General features: G+C 42.3%; 1 protein-coding gene across 1 annotated transcript; it reads right to left on the bottom strand.

Moving 5' to 3' along the window:
- Positions 1–379: 379 nt before the first annotated feature.
- On the bottom strand, positions 380–20,315 carry nr1d1 (nuclear receptor subfamily 1, group d, member 1). The gene is made up of 8 exons (XM_067570813.1): positions 19,907–20,315; positions 6,513–6,806; positions 6,049–6,137; positions 5,703–5,847; positions 3,763–4,466; positions 3,488–3,673; positions 2,976–3,186; positions 380–2,163 (listed from the first exon to the last, which is right to left on the bottom strand). The coding sequence occupies exons 1-8, from the start codon at positions 19,980–19,982 to the stop codon at positions 1,943–1,945; spliced, it is 1,926 nt and encodes a 641-aa protein (XP_067426914.1). The 5' UTR covers positions 19,983–20,315; the 3' UTR covers positions 380–1,942.
- Positions 20,316–21,444: the final 1,129 nt, after the last annotated feature.

Here is a 21,444-nt window from a genome sequence, read left to right on the forward strand (position 1 = left end):
AAGCTAGTAAATGAACGTCTGAGTGGAGAATAATTTCTCACATATGATTTATTACAGGTCATTAATGGTAGAATATTTAATTGTGTCCCGTGTTTGAGTAGTTCAGTAGTTTCTGAATTTTTAATAAAAAGTGAAACTGACTCTTTGGAGCTACTGACGGACATTTGGAGTTATTAGGACCAGAGCTTCACTAATAATTATTTTTATGAATAAAAAAGAGAATCTGAAGCTACAGAATATTTGTTTGCAGATTAATTTTCTGTTGATCCACTAATAATTGCAGCTCTGAATTAGATATTTTATAGACTAAATGAACAAACAACCATTGCAGCTTTATATTGAAGCTCAAGAGAAAAAAATCAGACAGGATGCTTGTGTGTATATTTATATATAATGTCTTTATGTATAATGTCTTCAAACACAGATTAAAATACATACATCAGAATACCTCATTTCCATTAGATGCATTTCAAACAGTATGTGCCCCACACATGTTTACAGTCATAACATTTGCACAGGCATATATTCATATTAACATATATATATATATAATATATCTTTGTGTGTTGTACACAGTTCTTCAAACAGTTCAAGTATAACTGGATATTCATGAGTATTTACAGTTTTGTTTGTTTGTACACAAGTTCTACTGCATATGTTTGTTATAGAGACGACGCTGTTGCTTAAATCTGTCATTTTTAAAATGTAGTTCAGCACAGCGTCCCTCCTCCTGCGTCTCATTGGCCCGTGGAGCTGTCCGTCACTGCCGGTCTGTTGTTCTATTGGCTGGTGATGTTGGGTTGAAGGCAGCTGGACTCCGACCATAAAAGGTTTTTAAATATTAAAAGTAGGACGATGAAGTTAAGACATAAAAACAATAAAAACTGAGAAACACACAGTATCCTCTTCAACAAGTCTGTTTGTCTTTGCTTGTGTGCTTTTTCCAAAAAAAAATGATCGAGTCATCGCGGAGCCTGGAAGTTCTGGACGCGTCCTTCCTCCTGAAGCAGTCGGATATTTTGTTCCCCGTTTTCCCAGAGTCACAACCTGCTCGCTCCAGCGTTTAAAACCTCTGCGATCAGTCGATTAGCTCACGGAGGTAAAGTGAATCTCTCTAGTTTGGTGAACTTTGACACATGAATTAGCACCAATAGCGAGCTGGAACAGTGAGCCAGAGAGTCTAAAATGGAGGAAGCTAAGCTATCGTAGCTCATTAGCTGTGTTAAAAACTGTTTGACAACAAAAACATGTTGTGTTTAGCAGGATTTGTTTAGCCTAGCTTAGCACAAAGACTGTCATGTTAACTAGCCAGTGTAGCTATAAGCAGCTAACATAATGTTGAGTATGTGAGCTATTTATAGTTAGCTATAGTAGCTACAGTCAGTTAGCAAATCCAACATTTAGCTAGCTGATGTTTTGGTAGCTACAAAAACAAAAAAAGGTCCATGTTTAGCCTAGCTTGGTTCATTACTGCACAACAACTAACTTTATTTCCATATTTTTACATACATGTATGAAACTGTTATATTATATATGTATAAATTCCTCAGGGGTCGTTGTGGAATAAAGACGCGGCTAAGCTAACAGTTTCCCTCTGCTTCCAGTCTTTGTGCTAAGCTAGCTCTATACATTTTATTAATGTCGGTCTCTGGGTAAAACAGTCTGACTGTTCCGTTACTCAGCTGGCAAAGAATCCACCCTGTAAGACTCACATTTTGGCGGCAAACTGTGTGCTGATGACATCATCACCACGCCAGTATTTATGACGCTGCTGTACGTGTCAGAGCGGCATATTGGCGGCGATGAAATCATCAGCATGTTCGGATGATGTTGGGATGAGCTATCGTCACGGCGATGGAGAGCTCCATGTTACGGCGTCATCAGCAAGCGCAGGAAGCCGGCCTGACGAGAGACGTCATCGGTGACGTCATCGGTGACGTCATCAGGCATCGATGCGGAAGGACAGCAGCTTCTCGGAGTGCATGTTGTTGAGCGTCCGCAGGTCGGGCAGCTTCAGCAGCAGTTTGGTGAAGCGCGGTGAGTCCATGTTGTGATGGTTGTTGCCGGGGGCAACGGTCGACTTGTTGACCAGCGAGCGCAGCGCTCTGATCAGGTTCTCCTGCAGCTGCTCCACCGACAACACGCTCTCGATCCCGGAGCGGTCTGAGGAGGACAGGAAGAAGAAACTGTTAAAGAACTTAACAGTCGAGAATAAAGTTGTGAGGATTTGCTGCTTCTATTTGTCATATATAACAGTAAACTTAATATCAGTTTGACAGTTAAACAAAGAATTTAAAGATGCAGTTTAATGCCAGCTTGTGCTCTGGAAAGTGAATCTGTAGATTAACTGATAATTAAAGATGCTGCAGTTTCTACCCAATCAGCTGGAAACATCATTCTCTTCATACATGTTATAAATCCATCTATAACTGTGTTTGTCTGTTCATTTAAATAAGTAATTTGTCATTCTTGGTCTTTCTGTGCACACAAAACCTTCTGAGGCTAATTTGTGATTTGTTATATTGATCTATACAAATAAAATTAACTTGACTTGTTAAAAAGTTTAAAGCAGCTCATGGAGCTAATGTTAGTTTAATTAGCTTTCTAGCTTTTTATTTAATGAAATGAAAAGAGGCGAGCTGGTGAATAACGAGTATCTGCTGTAATTCAATCAGCTGTGTTTCCTGTTTCATGCTTCAGTTAAATGCAGAACTCTTTGTTTTATGTGCTGTTTACAGTTACGTATGTTGGGAAAGACCAGTCCAAGCTGCAGCTGATAAATCTGCTACCAGTTGTCATTTCCTCCTCGGTCGCTGGTTAAAAATGAGAAGCTGCTTTTGTTTATTTTAGTCTGAAATCAAAGATTTAAAACATTAAAATGAGTTTTCTTGATGCTGTTAGCGTTATAAACCTGCAGAAAGATCGGAGGCCTTAGTGAACTTTGAGATAAAGGTGATCCTCCTCCTCCTCCTCACCTGCAGACACCAGCACCACGGCGGTGAACAGCCCCAGCTCCTCGGAGCTCAGCTCCAGCGTCGCCAGTTTGTGGCTGAAGTCGAACATGGCTCCCAGCATCTCGCTCATGCCCATCGCCCGCAGCTCCTCCAGGCTGTAGGTGGCGCCGGAGATGAAGGTCACCGTCTGCTCCTTCACGTTGAACAGGGAGGAAAAGCGCACCATCAGCACCTGCGAGGAAGAGGAGAGGAAGAAATGTTGAAGCTGATAAAAGTTCCTCTGGTGGCCACTAGGGGCTCCATGGAAACTTTACTTTATTGAAGTGAAGAGGAAAACCTCAAACTTCTTCTTTCCAGTTAAAGTCACCACTTTATTTATTTATTTATTTATTTTATAAATTCAGGTCTAAAATGCACTAAAGAGTCACATCTAACAGGATAACTGACTTTTAACAGAAGTTTGAACGGAGCTTTATTCAGCTGAGGTATCACGTGACTGAAGTGACATCACAGACGGCGTCGGCGCTTCGTACCTCGAAGGTGCCGGCCTTGAGCAGGGTGACCTGGTCGTTCTGCGTCAGAGAGCTGAATCCTGGGATGTGTTTGGCGAACTCCACCACCTCCTTGACGGCGGGGGTGAAGGACAGCGAGAAGTCCTCCCAGATCTCCTGGGGGCTCTTGGAGGGGTCGGCGTGAGGCTGCATGTTCATTGGACAGGCCTGGAGAGAGAGGAGAGGGCGATCAAACCATCAATCTATCGTGTCAGTAAAGATTCACAGCTTTACTTGAGTATTTCCATGTCTCTTACCAGCATTATGTCTGAGCGGTTCCTCATTGGACAGGTCTGCCCCTGGGTCACATGATCACCAAGACCGTCTCCCCCAACCAGATTACTGTTGTGCGAGCTCCGCCTCCTGTAGCCATGGTGATGATGCGTGATGTTTTGGCTGTTGTCCGGCGGCAGGTAGTGCCCGGTCCCCAGGTTGTTGTTATGGTGGAAGATGGTGTTGAGGCCGTCGGCATGGAAACCGTTGGGGCATCGGTTGGGGCCCCAGTGCTCCGCCTCCCCGTTGTGGTGGTGGGCGTGGTTATTGTGATGCTGCTCCTGAGGTGGCGCGTGGGGATTGGTCAGCTTGTCGTGAGCGTACAGGAAGGTCTCGCGGTAAGCGCGGGTGATGGCGCCGATGGTGGAGTCCATCCCAGGGCTGGGGGGGGGTGAAGATGAGGGGGAGGGGCTCTGACAGGGGGGAGGAGGAAGAGGAGGAGGGGGTGAGGAGGAGGAGGCGGGGGCGGGAGGAGACGGGGAGGGCAGCAGGGCTGGAGGCTGTGGGGTGATGGTCATCGCTGGGCACGGGGAGGAGGAGGAGGAGGAGGAGTTGGAGGAGGAAGAGGAGAGGCTGGCGAGCTGGAAGTCGCTCTGCAGCTGGTTGTTGACCATGTTGTTCATGGCGCTCTGCATCTCAGCCAGCATCCTCTGCTTCTCACGCTTCGGGATCCGCCCGAAACGAACCGCTGTGAACAGAAGAAGAGGAAGAGGAAGAAGAGGAAGAGGAAGAGGAAGAAGAGGAAGAGGTGTCAGCGTTGTTGTTCCAGTCCAAGTTCAAATTCAACTTTATTAGTCGTTTGTGCAGAATATCACATCATCTGTACAATGAAATGAAGACTCGGGACAGAACTGCAGGTAAAAGTTATTATACACAAGAACAATAACATAAATCATAAAGATACAAGATAAACAAAGATTTAATAAATATATATAGGAAAATAGGAATAAAGACATGAAGTAAAACAAAATGGAAGATTCTGCAAAAGCCTGAATAACATTCAACAAGTCGGTTTTTAGAATCTCTCGCTCGTCTGGTAACTGCAGCTAATTAGTTAATTGGTTAATCAGGGTTAAACAAAAACCGTGGTTCTGTGTTGGAATTTGGGAGGTTGTCTCTGACAGTTTTTATGACTTGTGATTGGTCAGGTGTGTTCAGGTGAGAAAGTAGGCGGGATTTCCACTTCTCTCTCAAGTCTCTTTTCATGGGAGCTGTGGACAAGTAATGTGATCGCTGTATGCCCGCACACCGCGAATCACCGGTAACACCGACTACCTCGGCAAGCCTAACAGACAGACAGACAGACAGACAGGCAGACAGACAGACAGACAGACAGACAGACAGACAGACAGACAGACAGACAGACAGACAGACAGACAGACAGGCAGGCAGGCAGGCAGGCAGGCAGGCAGGCAGGCAGGCAGGCAGGCAGGCAGGCAGGCAGACAGACAGACAGACAGACAGACAGACAGACAGACAGGCAGGCAGGCAGGCAGGCAGGCAGGCAGGCAGGCAGGCAGGCAGGCAGGCAGGCAGGCAGGCAGACAGACAGACAGACAGACAGACAGACAGGCAGGCAGGCAGGCAGGCAGGCAGGCAGGCAGGCAGGCAGGCAGACAGACAGACAGACAGACAGGCAGGCAGGCAGGCAGGCAGGCAGGCAGGCAGGCAGGCAGGCAGGCAGGCAGGCAGGCAGGCAGGCAGACAGACAGGCAGGCAGGCAGGCAGGCAGGCAGGCAGGCAGACAGGCAGACAGACAGACAGACAGACAGACAGACAGACAGGCAGACAGACAGACAGGCAGACAGACAGACAGACAGGCAGACAGACAGACAGGCAGGCAGGCAGGCAGACAGGCAGACAGACAGACAGACAGACAGGCAGACAGACAGACAGACAGACAGGTGTGCAGGTGTGTACTAACCGTCTCGGCTCATGCCCACAGACAGGCACTTCTTGAAGCGACACTGCTGGCAGCGGTTCCTGTTGATCCTCATGATGATGCAGCTCTCGTTCTTCAGACACTTCTTGTACTGGATGTTCTGCTGGATGCTGCGACGGAAGAAACCCTGCAGGATGAGACGCAGCGACACACAGTCAGGAGTTAAACCCCAAAACAAGACGATTACAGCAACGGTTAACTTCTCGTCTCTTCACTCTTGACTTATTTTATTTAAATTTGAATATTGAAGTCTGGAAGGAGACAAACTGAAGATAAATGCTTTGATCTGACAGCTGTGATATACATCTGTGTGTGTATGCTATCTCACCTTGCAGCCTTCGCAGGCGTGAACACCATAATGAAAACCTGAAGCCACGTCCCCACAAACCTTACACAGCAACACCATGCCGTTCAGCTCTGCAACACACACACACACACACACAAAACACATCTTACAACTACTCCAAAGCTGTTTGGTTTCCATGTAAATCATCCAACAACTATCATCACAGGCAACAGTGCATCTGAGTGGACCAACATGGTGTGTGGAGTTCCCCAAGGCTCAATTATTGGGCCTCTTTTATTTCACGTTCACATGTTCACGTTGGGCAAAATAATGCAAAACAATAAAATATATAATTATTATGCAGATGACACACATATTTATCTTGGATTCTCTCTGCAGTAACATGAATAATATGACGCAGGCTCAGCTTTTAGTGTTCATGTTATTAACTGTCGGCATCATGATACCATCACAACCTTCAACACTGAGCTGCTTCAGATACTTACTGGTCAAACTGGCCACAGACTTGCTGGGTGACGCCCTCAGAGAGCCGCCGTCATCTCGGCCTCGAGGTGAACCTCCGTCCGAGGAGGAGGCCGAGGAGGAGCCGTCGTCTCCTGCAGAGCCTGAACTGGAGCCTCCGCTGCTGAGGAAGGATGAGGAGGAGGAGGAGGAGGAGGAGGAGGAGGAGGAGGAGGAGGTGAAGCAGGGCTGGGAGTTGGAGTTGTCGCTGTACATGGAGACCGGACTGGTCGGGGTCGGAGAACCTCCACAGGAACCCACGTAGGAGATCACACCTCCTGCAGGAGTGAGAGGACAGGAGCTCAGTCAAGTCTGGAGGCTCGCCGCTACTTTTCTGATGCTGTGTTCAAGTACTGTGGGATTATGCAAACTTTTATATAAAGTTCACCTTTAAACTCATATATTTTTAATGTCTTTTATCCCAAAGTTTTATGTTTCCAGTGTGTTTTAAATTACAGCTACAATAAAAAAAAAGAAAATACATAAAGAACAGAGATAAACTGAAGTGAATGATGCAGGCAGATAAAACTAGAAAAAGACGTAAAATAAAAAGAATCTTCAGTAAATCAGTGAAAAACAGTTTTTAAGGTGATTTAAATGAGAAAACAGCTTCGACTGTCATGTTTGTGTTTGAGATCTTCAAACAGAACAGAACACATATATAAATATATGTTTATACACACACACACATATGTGTGTATGTATGAACTATATGTTTAGATCAATACTTTATTGATCCAGAGGGAAATCACACATCACACTGAAAGTCAGCAGTAAAAAAATAAACACTTAATAATAAAATAGGATGAGAATAAGCGTTCAGTTAAAATAAGATAAACACATGAAGGAACTAAAAGGTCAGAAATATAACTTTAAAAATCATCAGTAAGATTTTATAACCAACAGCAGTCAGTTCCAATTAAATCATGTTATTCTGTCTTTTTAATTAAACTTGTTCCTGTTTTATTGTTTAAGTGTAAAAGTTCTGATCCTTTGCTTTGATGTTTCTCTTTTTTTATTTAAGAGTTGATATTTTGACAGAAACAACGTTCTAAATAAAATGACATGTCTGCTGGTCACCAGCATCGCTCAGAGCTTCACACTTTAAAAAGCTTTTAAAAGTAGAAACTCCTGTTTGATGCTTTGACAGCGAGAGTTAAAGCAGCACAGAGACGCCTGTGAGCAGCAGCTGGTCGGGGGGTCAGTTTAAACGCCTCACGCTGCCAGCCATGAGGGGGGCGGAGCCGTCTGCGAGCATGTGAGGAGGATATTTATGCAAAGGAAGCACGGCTGTTTTCCTGTAACCGTGGCAACAGATGGGGTGGGGAGAGGGGGAGGAGGGTGTGCGGCGGTTAAAGTTCAAAACAAGCAGACTTTCTAGGAACTGTGGGAACATGGAGAGGAGGGAGGGAGGGGGGGGGACAGCCTGCCTCACCCACCACCTCCCACCTCCTCCTCCTCCTCCTCCTCCTCCTCCTCCTCATGGAAAGCCAAATAAAGCATCTGTCCTTTACTCCAGTGACTAATTATTTTAAAAAGAAATTTAAAGGATCATTCTGGTGATTTTCTATATTTGTCTTCATGTCAATGAACTGATCTACTAACAGGTACACTGGGTCACATGTTCCTTCATCATGAAGAGTTTGTTTAGAAACGGCTCCACAGACTAATAACAGCATCACGTCTTCAGTCTCCAGAGAGCAGTTCTGTATGAGGCCTTCTTGACTTTGTACTGAGATATTTATACATGATCACGGTTATTAACAGCAATTAACTAACAAACTAACGTGACCAAACTCTTCATAATGAAGGAACACAGTAAACACACAGTACCTGTCAGGTTCAGGTGTCATCGGATAATTCATAATTCATTTGTGATCCAAAAACCAAAAAACGGTAAATCTGTTATTTGTTTCAAAACAAAAAACAAAAAAACGTTTTTGATGTCAGAATCAAATAACGAAAAACCAAATCAACCGTTCGTTTTATCGTTATTCCTTTTTGGATTCAACATCGAGCAGGTCTGCAGACATCAAGCTAATTCGTTTTGCGTTTTTATCAGTTTCGTACGATAGCGGAAGCGGCTCCTCAGCGACCGTTGCCATGGTGAAGACGCCAGCGACAGCTTTAACATATAGTCAGTATCACCATGGATGTATGATAAGAGCTCTTATCATACATCCATCAGTATAATACGAATTATCTGATGATATCTGGACCCTGTTAGCAGACAGATTCACTTATACTGATGATAATATAACAAAATACACGTTTCTCAACGCTGGTAAATACATGAACTCAAATACTGTACTTGAGTAGAGTTTTAAAGGTATTTTACTTGATGCTTCTACTCTACAGAACGCTGTCAGAGACGTGAACCGTTACTGAAAGCAGGTCGAGTTGGTTTTATTTGTCTTTACCGTCTGTACAACATGTGACACGTTTTCTGTCTGTTCTTCAGCTGAATATGAGGAAATGTGTGTCATGTGTTGGCTATTTTGTGACAGAATAAAACAAAACGTAATGAATTTTTGAAAAGTAATACACAAAATATTTAGAACATAATAAACATTTTAAATTAAAATACTAGATACATGCAAAACTTGCATAAGTTCATCTACAACAATAACATAGTTTGGGGGGTTTTTTAATCTGCAGCTCTCTCTCTCTCTGGTCTCTGAAACGTCCTCACAGAACATTAAAGCCTGAAGCTGATGATCGTACCGTTTACATTAAACTGTCCACCCTCCTCTAGATCTGTTTTCACTCCTCAAGCTCCTCACGTGCACCGTTTTATTTTCTACCTGACAAACTGCAGAAAAGCAACCTGCTGCGTCAAGATCAGGTGATTGCAGACTGACAACGTTTACATGAGAAGAAGAGCAGGAGACGCAGAGCGACGGACGGACGCCGGCGGCTGGACGAGGTGTTGACGCCACGTGAGGACGAGATGATGAACAGCAGAGCATCACAGAAACAAACAGACCGACCGAACAGACGAGAATGTTTCTGCCGCCTCCACACAGCTGATGAGGCTGATGAAGCACAAATTTCCTCATAAAATAATCAATATGTCGACCAGATGGTGGCGCTACATGAAAAGTCAGAGGATCAAAGTCATTACAATTCATCCTCTGAGGAACATGAACGTGTGAAACTAATTTCACAGAAATCCGTCCAACAGTTGTCGAGATATTTCAGTAAAGAACTAAAGAGTCGGCCTCATGGTGGCGCCAGAGGGAGCGTCAGCTGATTAGTAGATCAACAGAAAAACATAAAGTGCTTTTATTCATCATGAATTAATTGTTTCAGTCATTTTTCAGCCTAAAACAGTCAAATAAAACCAAACATTCTCTGTTCCAGCTTCTCAAATGCAGCGACGGGAAGCAACTAAGTTCAGTTTGAGGTACTTGTACTTTACTTGAGTATTTCCATGTGATGCTACTTTCTACATTTCAGATGGAAATATTGTACTTTCTACTCCACTACATTTATTTAACAGCTTTAGTTACTTTTCAGAACATTTTATACATAAAACATGTGATCATCCTCATAAAATAACTATAAAACAGATTTGTTATAGATTAGAATATCCAACAGTCTCAGATGATTAGCATCAGTATTAATATTCCAATAATATATTTATGATAAATATGACACTAAATGTGGAAAGTTTACTTTCATACTTTAACTACATCAAGCTCATAATACTTCATGTACTTTTACTGCAGTAACAGATCTCAGTGCTTCTTCCACCGCTGTTCAAATAATAAGATTTTCTGTTTTTCTTAGTTTTATATGATTGTAGACTGAACATCTTACTGACTGAATAAAACCAGACAGTTGAAGGCGTCACCTTGGTCTCTGGGAAGTGTTTACTGGTATTTTTTCACTATTTTTTTTTACATTTCATGGAGTAAACGATAATAATCAAAATAATCAAAAGACTGATCGATAATGAGAATAATGCTTAGTTGCAGTTCTAGTTTAGATACTAAAACACTTAAAAGATTCCTTCCAGACATGTATGAAGATATATAAAAACACTCTGCTTGGAACAATTATGTGTCTGATTCAGTTTTACACACAAAAAATCCTTAAAATGACATCTAAACCTTCTGCCTCATTAAAAATGGAGAGGAAAGATTTTATTTCAATGTCTCGTGGTTCAAGTTGAACCATAAAGAAACTGTCAGGAGACGATCCTGCAGGAAAACTAATAAAATATGTTCACTTGACATTCAACAGAAAGGCTCCTTCAAAACGTTGATAGAAACACATCCAGGCAGCGTTTCATACATGCATGTGCAGGATGTAGATGTGGTTTATAAGAGTGTGTGTTGCCATCCTGCAGCAGCAGCGACTCGAGCAGCTCTGTGTGTGTGTGTGTTTCCCACGTGTCAGAGCTGCACGTGACGCCTCGGTTTAGTCTGCATGACCGTCTGTCAGCTGCTAAACACACACAGAGCGCACATACATGCTGCTGCTGCTGCTTTAAACACGCAAACACACTCAGCACACACATGTTGTTGTCTTATGACACCTCGTTAACTGTCTGACGCTCACGTGCCCTTCATGAAGGTTCACTTTTTAACACCTGAGTGTCATTTTGAAGGTTTTAAAAATAGCTCCTGTTATTTCATTCCAGTATTTTTCTGCTTGTGCAGACTCTAAACAACATCATGTCAGTCTGTCTCACTACTTTCTGACTCACTTTTTTCCTGCATAAACACAAAAAGTACTAAAACGTGCCCATAAAAAAATCCTCTATGTTTTCAGATTTCATGCTAATAATATGAAACGTTGTTGTAACAGGATTAAAGTGTTATTTAAAGTTTGCCATATTAAACAGGCACATGTTGGATTACAAACTCAACTATGAGCCCTTAGCTGCACTTCTCCAGTTAATGGACCAAATATGGTGTCACCTTGTCTCTTAGTGGACCCCCCCCCCCCCCACCTCTCTTGGACAACGATTGGCCTTCAGCCATATCACCATATACCCAACCCATGTTTGTAGACGCCCCATTGGCTGTTATGTGTCTGGATGTACATGATTGGTTGTCTTTTATATTTTTTTTTTACCTTTTTGATTTTTTTTCTGCTTCATACCTACAAACATGTTGCTTATAATGTGTTTCATGATGACCCTGATGAAGACCACAAGCCGAAACATGTTGGTTTTACAATAAAGTTGCTCTATATTCTACAAACGTTGCTGGAGTTTGATATATTTGGATTAATATGTAACATGACATCAGACTGTCAGTGTCTTCAAATACAACACAAACCTTAAAACAGCTGCTTCTGATCTGATATCTCTGATGTTAAACTCTGCTGTTAGCCTATAAAGTCTTATCAAAGCCCAATAAAGAGACATCAGATATTACAGCAATAATAATAATAATAATAATAATAATAATAATAATAATAATAATAGCAAATATATAGTTTCATGTTTAAAGAAGGTTCAGTAATTTCCGGGAACAGCTGCTCACTGTAGTTTTTAACAAACAGGAGGAAACGGTGCATTTGTTGAGGACTATTTTCAGCAGTGGATGAATCAACATTTGGTGCTCTAGTGAGTATTTCCCATAGACGGTTTATAAATATGGACGACGCGTTGCCACTTCCTGCTGCTATGCAGCGTGAAAAATTTATTTGACTCGTACTTTGATTTTTTTAGTTTGGCTCATGTCCCATCCGCTAACATATACTGCAGCTCGCCACCAGGGGGCGATCCAGATGTTTTGTCATGTCATCCATATTTATATGCAGTCAGTGATACATCTGGCAGCAGACGACAGTGAGGAGGAAGATAAATCATCAGCTCAGTGTTTGTTAATGAGAACAACGAACACAGCTGTTCATTCATTCCTTCGGTTGCGTAACTCTGTCAGGACTCACGCTGACACACAAGGTCACAGGGTCACTGTGTCAGGTGTCACCATGGTAACCGAGCATGTGCACCGGCCCTGTCCTGCTGTTGCTGGCCCCGCCCCTTCACATGTGCTCCACGCCACACCTTCGGCTCTGTTGTTTCCTCCTTCTGTCCTCCTCTAAACACACCATAATCATTTACACTCATTTTATCTGATAATACACAGAAAAACCAAACTGGAACACAAACATTCAGTTAATTTCTGTGTCAAAGCTCAAACTAGTGCTGAGTTCAAGTTTAACTGAAAAGGAAACATATTCTGCACATTTCCAGCCTCTATATTTATATTCTGGGCCTCTACTGGAATATCTTTGCATGATTTCCAGTTATAAACTCCTTATTTATCTTCTACTGGTCGTTAATTCAGCCTCTCAGTTCAGCCTCTGTCTGAAACAGGCCGTTTTAGCTCCTGTCTCTTTAAGCCCCGCCTCCCTTTGACCTGCAGGCAGCATTTCTACTAATGTTCTACAAAAGTTTTGGAGCTTTGGTCGTGTTTAACATCCAACATCAGAACAGGACATAAATAACAGAAAACCACAAAAAGCAGAACATGTCCTCTTTAAATCTTTGAAGATCTACTTCACCCTCGTTAATGAATCAACTGAAACGAGTCGTTATAAATGCTGCTCTGACTGGATCCTCAGAGACCAAACACTCCTCCAAAACATGCCCGACTTTGTGTTCAGATATTCAGCTTGTTGTAAACCGAGGGCCATGAGACAGAGCTGATGATGTAAACATGTCTGATCCATTTCATCTGTTACATAACGACCGACAAACAGCGAGGCCTCCTGTCTAAGTAACTGGGTCACCATGACAGACACACGAACCGCTGAGACAGTACGAGCTGAAGACACCCGTCCACTTTGACTCACATGTCTGCTGCATGTGGCGTCAAGAACACAAACAACTTTCCTGATGAACAACTGGAGCAAACTGTGAATACAACTTTGAAACCTCCAGTTTTTGTTGCATTATTCAAATATTTCTCCAGATATTAAATATCAATAAAAACTATGATTGATTATTATTATATAATTTAATCAGACAATCTGTTGGTTAATCCAGACAATTAATGCAAAATTTTGGTAACATTTATAATAAGGTCTATGACTCATGGTGAGTAAAAGTCCTATTAGACTGTTTGGAGAAGAAGTACATACAGTACTAATTAAATATTATAGAAATATGATACAGATACTATAAGATAAACATTGATAAGAAGTATATACAGCGCTACAGTAATATTATAGAATCAGTACTATAAGATAATAGTCGAGGTTCAGCCTCTCTGTCTCTCCCTCGTGTGGCTCGGCGGGAAGCTCGTGTGTTCTCAGTCACGCCCCTGAGCCACGTGCGTCCTCCACACAGGAGGCTCCGCAACGAGACCACGCGGACACCCCTCCCCCTCCCTGCTCTCACGTTCCCTCCATTCATTACCAACACACACAAACACACACACACACACAATCATGTTTCCATCACTTCAGAGGACATTACATAGACTTACATTCCTTTCCTGAAGACTTATCCTAACCATAACCCTAAACTAACCTTAATATAACCCTAAACTAACCTTAATATAACCCTGAACTAACCTTAATATAACCCTGAACTTACCTTAATATAACCCTGAACTTACCTTAATATAACCCTAAACTAACCTTAATATAACCCTGAACTTACCTTAATATAACCCTAAACTAACCTTAATATAACCCTGAACTTACCTTAATATAACCCTAAACTAACCTTAACTCTAAACCACATCTTCACCCTAAAATTATTAATGTACGTTAAGGGGACTTTTACTTTTTGTCCCTATAAGGCAGCGAGTCCCCACAACATGAGGAATACCTGAACACACACACACACACACACAAATAAAATGAGTACAGTCCTCACAGCGATAGATAAACAGGATCACACAGATAAACAGTTGTGGAGCTGATGTTCGTGGAAACAGAGGAGGAGAACATGTGACTAATGTCTCACACTGGATTCAAACTATCTGTGAAGCAGGGAAGAGTTTACTGCCTTGCTCAAAGACACTAAAGCACTGAAGAAGTATGTCGTAGGATTTATTTAATACTTATCTAATTAAATATTAATAATATTTATATTCTGCTGGGCTCTACTGGAATATCTTTGCATGATTTACAGTTAAAAACTCCTTATTTCTCAGTTCTTTTAAAGCGTTTTTTCGCTTCCTTTTATTAAACCAAATTTTATGGTTATTTTACACTGAACTGTAACTTTTATTCTCTTGTTTTATCTGTCTTATTCCTTTTTAGCTTCTTTTTATTTCCAAATTTAACACTCTTAAATTGTATTTAAATGTCTTTTTACTTGTGTCTTGATGGCTTTTATACTTTATGTAAAGCACTTTGAATTGCCTTGTTGTTGAAATGTGCTATACAAATAAACTTGCCTATTTATCTTCTACTGGTCCTTTATGCAGCCCCTCAGTTCAGCCTCTGTCTGAAACAGGCCGTTTTAGCTCCTGTCTCTTTAAGGCCCCGCCTCCTGATGAGCCCACTCTGTTCTGATTGGTCAGCTTCAGGAAGCTTCCTCCGGCTCCGGAGGCTACGTAAACAAACTATAGTAGCAGGATTTCACTTCTTCTTCTCCTTCTTTACTCCAAATGTCAACTTGTCAAATCCATCCGTACATGTTGGAGCTGAACAACACATGGAAACACCTTAGCAACCACCCTAGCAACCACCTTAGCAACCAAGGCTACAGAATGGACAGCCAGAAAATCTTCACATTAAGAAGATGAAATGAGAGAATTTGGACATTTTATTCTTTATTCATTTACTCAAAACAATTAACCTATTATCAAAATAGTTGTCGATTCATTTAACAGTTGGAAACAAATTAATCAACTAATCATTGCAGCTCTAGTTAGATTAAATGATCATTTCATTGACGAATTATTTTCATCATAGTTTTCATCAACGTTTTTTCACTGACAAAAACAAAACAATAACAAAGTAAAATTTAATTCATAATGACAAAAATTATGATAAAATGGGAAGAAATCAGACATATAGTTTCATATTTAATGTCCAGGAAAACAACTTTCAGTACCACACTGATGTGTCAAAGAAACATAACTTAATGTTACTGTTATTCAATGTTAGACATATGAAGGGAGAAAGAAGCAGAAATGTTGTCGAGAGAGCTTGGAGCTCTTTGAGAGAGGGGAGGTTATACAGGAGACCCCCCCGATGACAACGACGGGCCACGGAGGGATAATAAAGCTCTTCAGAACAACATACTAAGGAGGAGGGTATGGCTAAATGGATTGGGCCAACATGTTCTCATCCCAGGTCATCAAATACCGACGCTTTGTCCCGCCCCTCTGGCGTCTCATACAGATGCACGAGGTACCCTCTGTTGTCTCTATAGCAACACGTTGGGCTTTCAACCAGTGGTCTGCAACAAAGTCCGTCTAACGATCGAGTCGTCCACCCAACCGGCCTCCTACTGATGAGGAAAAGGTCACCTCATATAGACGTCATCAGTCTCTTGGCGTCTAATAATGACGCGGACAGATCTACACTGGAGTTACTATATATATACTATACATATATGTATATACATACAGATAATAAAAAAGACAAAAGTCGTACTCTAAAGCTGCATTTTAGACCAAATCCGTCAATCCGGCGACGCAGGAGGCTGCAGTGGTGTTTGAGATACCGGTGAGACAATAAAATACGATCCAGGAAGTCGTCTTGGAGTTACAGATTAATATATTTAAGGACTTCTCAGAAGCCAAAACACCCGCAGCGGTTTGTAACGCTCACAGACAGGACTTTACCACTCTGGAAGCAGCTGTTTTATCTTTATCAATGTTCACAAAGTAAACAGTCAAATACGACGTTCATGTTACAAAGGAAACCACCAGGCATGTACACTTCCATGTATGTGATTGGCCAACGCAGTGTGATGTCACGTTGAGTTTACCCGTTCAACTTCTTACTGGATCGCTGCTGCAGTCCCTCCTCCCACTGAGTTAACCTACTGCCCCCCAGTCAGGTGAATGGGAGGGCTGCGTTTTTCACACATTGCCGAGTCTGGTGTGAATTCAGCCTAACTAGTCTAACCAGTAGATTTTATCAGATGCAGTAGGATTGGAATGATTGATTTGTAGATTAGTATTTATACACAGATGCAGTAGAGTTACAGATGTTCAATGTGGTGCTCTCTCAAGTGCCAGAGTGTAATTGATAATAACTAGAAATAGACCATAAAAAGCTGCTGTGACAGGCTGTACACTCTTAAATTAAAACATAAACTTTCAGATTTTTACATACAAAGGAATGTGTTTTGGAAAAACACACGTTAAACGAACATTGACATAAGCGCTGCGTCAGGAAGGTTAACAGAAAGATGTGTATGAACACATTATGTGCTGTCTGTTGCCAAAAGATTAATCCGTCATAACAACACAGTATGTGCACATACATGTAGTTCTTTCTTTTAAGCCTGTTATCTTGCTAGTGGTCGTATTCATCTAAACAGGAAATGTAGGGGGAGGTCCCTGTGGACGTTACGGTCATGTGGTACACTCCTTAACCATCTGGCCACCATCTGTGTTGTTATTCAACACAGAATTAGCTCAAGACAATTAATACTAAAATGATTCAACAATACAATTTTTTCTTTCACTTTATCAAGCAACATGTAGAGTGTTTACAAGTCATGTGACGAGTCTGGGAGGAAGTAACAGACAGCAAAGCTAGTATTAGCTGACACTAATAAGAACCAGTAAAACACAACACAACACACACTGTTCATGTTAAATATACACATAACAGCACAAAACAAAGTACTACACAGTAAATGTGCACATCTAGAGTACACAGGGCTTCTGCTGCCACTTTGTCCCAGTGGCAAACTGAAGTACTGCAACAAAAAAATTCAACAAACATGATCTAATCATCACTGCACCCAATCTCAGATCAATCAGCAGCCGCGACGTGTTGATGCTGAAGCACCTTAAAGTGCCTCAGACGGCCGCTGAATGCTCCAACTTCAACAGAAAGCCTCAACTTCTCTCTAGAAACACTCATCATTGTTTTCAACGAGTCATTCTGGTCTCAATCTCTAAATTCAGACCCTCTAATAAGTCTGCTGGTGGTCATGTTTGAAATTGTTGTTCTTATCTGATCTGATTCAGCTCCAACATGTACGGATGGATTTGAGAAGTTGATATTTGGAGTAAAGAAGGAGAAAAAGAAGTGAAATCCTGCTGCTACAGTTTGTTTACGTCGCCTCCGGAGGCGTAGCGTGGCGTGTTTCCAGAGCGTGAAAGGAAACAACCCACTCACATCTCGCTACGTCCATCTTTACATAGACTACAAGCTGTAGTTCAGACCTGCAGCAACATCTCTGATGACACTTTTACCTTCATTTGAATAGTGTGACAGTAAAGAGAAACAGGAAACACAGAGAGAGAGAGCTGATGACACAGAGCGGTTTTATGCTGAAATAAAAAAGGTTGAAATATCTTTAAAAAGAGTTTCCTGTTGTCTGAGGTGTAACAGCAGCTGTGTGAATAAAAATCAAATGTAAACAGACTGAGTGAATAAATGATGACGTGCATGAAGCATGTAAATATCACTGAAGAGACCAAAACATGAATTATACTGTTAACTCTATAAAATGCATTTAGAGGATGATGACATGTTTAATATGTAAAATCTAAATCTGCAGAGTCAATATTAAAGCTGTAAAATAAATGTTCAATATTTCCATCTAAGAAGTATAAAGTTGAATAAATATGTGTAAATGACAGTAGATTTGAGTGCATATTTATTACTGTGTCATGTGACTTGGCTGCTGAAACATTAAACTGAGCTGATGGACAGATACTGATTGATGATTGATTCTTTACCTTCATCTTATTGATTCCTGTGTCTTTATTTAAAGTGTGTTTAGAGGCAGCTCGGTCAGCTGCAGCAGACACACACTCAGGTGAGGCGGAGACAGAAAGCAGGAGAGGAGGAGAATTATGCAATGAGCTCAGTCTGATCAGCAGCCAATCACAGCGCGCGGAGCTCAGTGAAAACAAAGCGCACATGGCCCGGTTTGCCGGTCCATGTGAACCGGCAACGGCTGCTATAGTGGCGGGAGCGCGCGCGCACTCACACGTCCGTGCACACACATACACATCCCGGCTGATCCACCTGACACCGATCGACCCACCGACCGACCGACCGCTGTCATCATGACCCAGTTCCCCGAAACCCGACCGGAATCACGGTGACGGTCCCCGTGATGGATCCCCGCCCCCACCACACACACACACACACACACACACACACACACACACACACACACACACACACACACGTGTCTCCGTCAGTCCTCTGTCCTTCCTCCTCTTTACACGTTTCTCTGCATGAATCTTCACCTGGTGACGCGGTGCACGAGCCGGTAATTGGGGCAGTAAGACAGTTCAGAGCAGGATCCGCGTGAAGCTGCAGAATCTCATCAAAACCCAAAAAGCACGAGCGGAACATCGAACAAAATCAATAAATATACATAAATGAATAAACGCTATTTGCGCACGCAGCGGTGCGCCGCGTCGCGTCGCGCGTCAAAACGCGCCGCATCAAACCAAAAGCGACTAAACACACAGAGTGGAAGCAGACACAATCAATAAAAAACACTAATCAATAATAAAAGATCTGTTCGCAATGACGGAGCAGAGCGTCAAAACGCGCCGCAGGTGCACCTGACACAGAGCGACCTACTGACGCTGCGTAAAGAGCTGTTATTCCTTTAGTTATTGATCATTTGGTTTGATTGATTCCGCTCTTCATGCTCTTCACAAACTGGCGGAGCCTCGCACATTAAAAAACGTTATCAGTTTACCTGTTTACCAGTTTACCAGTTCACCTGCTCTTTATGTACTGCAGGAGTCTTGAGCTCCTTGAGCTTGTTTTAAGTGCCCCAGTTTACCTGCTAGAGAAGAGCGGTGCGTCGCGCGTCAAAATACACCAACTGAGCTACAGACCCTTTATTGATTGATAGATTGATTGATTTTGTTTTATGCTTCATTTTGCTTCCCATGTTTAGACTACCTGTTCTTTACGCACCGTCAGAACGTCAAAACGCACCTGAGTTCAACCTGCAGCAGGACTTCGCCAGTCCTCTGACGCACCTGATGCACCAGGTGCGTCTTGACGAGCGGCGCTTCTCTACACCTGCAGCCGGAGCTCATCACTCCTCGTGCTGAATATCTGGTATCAGATGTGACATTTTAAAACAATTCAAAGCTCAGAGAGTCAGAGCTGCACTGAACTCCTCCACAGTCTCCACACCTGAGCGCATCAACCGGCACCTCAGCTTCAACACACGCCGCGCGCGCACCGCAGCAACCATCACACTGATTTGATTTTGGGGAGGTGTGTTGTTTACCTGTGGTGTTGTTGTTATTGTTGTTGTTGTTTGTATCCATGGCAGTAGTCGTCATCCTGAGCTGCAACAGAGTCATGCACGAGAGCGTTTTGTAAAAATCCGGAATATTTTCTGCTCCTCAAACCGCATCACAGACGGGAAAAAGTAGAAAAGCGCGCGGAATAAAACCCGCAGAAGAAGAAGAAGTGTTTCTACTCTGACTCCATTATCTGTTTTTCCTCTGTGAGTGACTTTAACAGAAGTGATGTCTGTCTGCTGCACTACGAGTCCGCTTCTCTCTCACGCGCGCGCAGCCACCCTGCGGGATGATGACGTGAATGCGCGGGGGGCCGCCGTGCCCGCACGCGGCAGAAAACGGGACCATGTGACCGCGGGGAGAGCCTCGTGCCCCAGTGACACAGTTTCCCGCCCCTCCCCTCTCTGCTCGGTGTGTAGACGCCTGTTTAAATCCCCGAGCACGTGGAGCTGCCCGCTGCTCTCCGGCACAGAGGGATTGTGGGAAATGTAGGCGGAGAGATGAGTTTGTAGTTTTAGCTGAAAGAAATCAAGTTTTCACTGTAAATCAACACTAAAATACATTTTATGGGCAATAAATCATGTAAATTATAGTTAATCCTTACTATAACAAATATTCACTGACACTAATCATGTTTTTGTGAAATGGTCTAAGTTTAACTCAGACCATTTCACAAGAACCAATTCACAAGAATTTACTGTCATTTATTATGACACTTATAAACCCAATAAGAACCTCTTTTCCTTCCCTCAGTCATGTTATTCATATTTATCGGGACACTGATTTTTACAGCAAAGACAACTAATTATATTACGTCTTATAAACAATTAAATGCATTTCATCTGACTACTGATTAAAAAGTACAGTTAGGCTTTATATTTAAAGCTACAAAAGGCTACAATTAAACAATGAACATTTAAAAAAAGAAGTATCAGTGTCTTCCTGAAAAGGATATTAAGAAGAATAAAGAACAGGCTTTGATTTTTGAACATGGGTGGTATACTGTAAGTCGAGGTGTATATACGTATATACAAATTTGTATATATATTTGTACAGTATATGTATGTGTGTGGTTATTTGAGCATGTAGTATATGTGTATATGTGTAGTTTGTACATACAGTATCAATGAAAAATTTGGACGCAGTGATTCAAGGGTTTTTCTTTATTTTTACTATTTTCTACATTGTAGAACAAAGCTGAAGACATCAAAACCATAAAACAACACACATGGAATCATGTAGTAATCAGAAAACCAAAATATGTTTCATATTTTAGATTCCTAAGAGTCGCCACTGTTTGCCTTGATGAAGCTTTGCACAGCAGCTTCGTGAGGTCGTCACAATGGACATTAGACCAGCGGAAATCTGTACTTTGATGAGTCCAAATTTGAGATTTTTGGTTCCAACCTGTGTCTTTGTGAGACGATCAGCCTTTTCCAAAGCTGCCCCTCCCCACTGCCACTTCTTCACAGAGTGCACTCTGTTTGTGGTCACACTCACAGCTGAATGATCCGTTAATTTG

The sequence above is a fragment of the Thunnus thynnus genome, chromosome 17, assembly GCF_963924715.1.
Source record: "Thunnus thynnus chromosome 17, fThuThy2.1, whole genome shotgun sequence".
NCBI lineage: Eukaryota > Metazoa > Chordata > Actinopteri > Scombriformes > Scombridae > Thunnus > Thunnus thynnus.

Bases quoted from the DNA above. Each gene is read 5' to 3' on its own strand.
- nr1d1 (XM_067570813.1), bottom strand. From the start codon at position 19,982: ATGACTCTGTTGCAGCTCAGGATGACGACTACTGCCATGGATACAAAC. The intron at 3,674-3,762 runs GTAAGAGACATG...CTCTCTCTCCAG, and splicing joins ACCGCTCAGACATAATGCTG to GCCTGTCCAATGAACATGCA. The intron at 3,187-3,487 runs GTACGAAGCGCC...TCTTCCTCGCAG, and splicing joins TCAAGGCCGGCACCTTCGAG to GTGCTGATGGTGCGCTTTTC.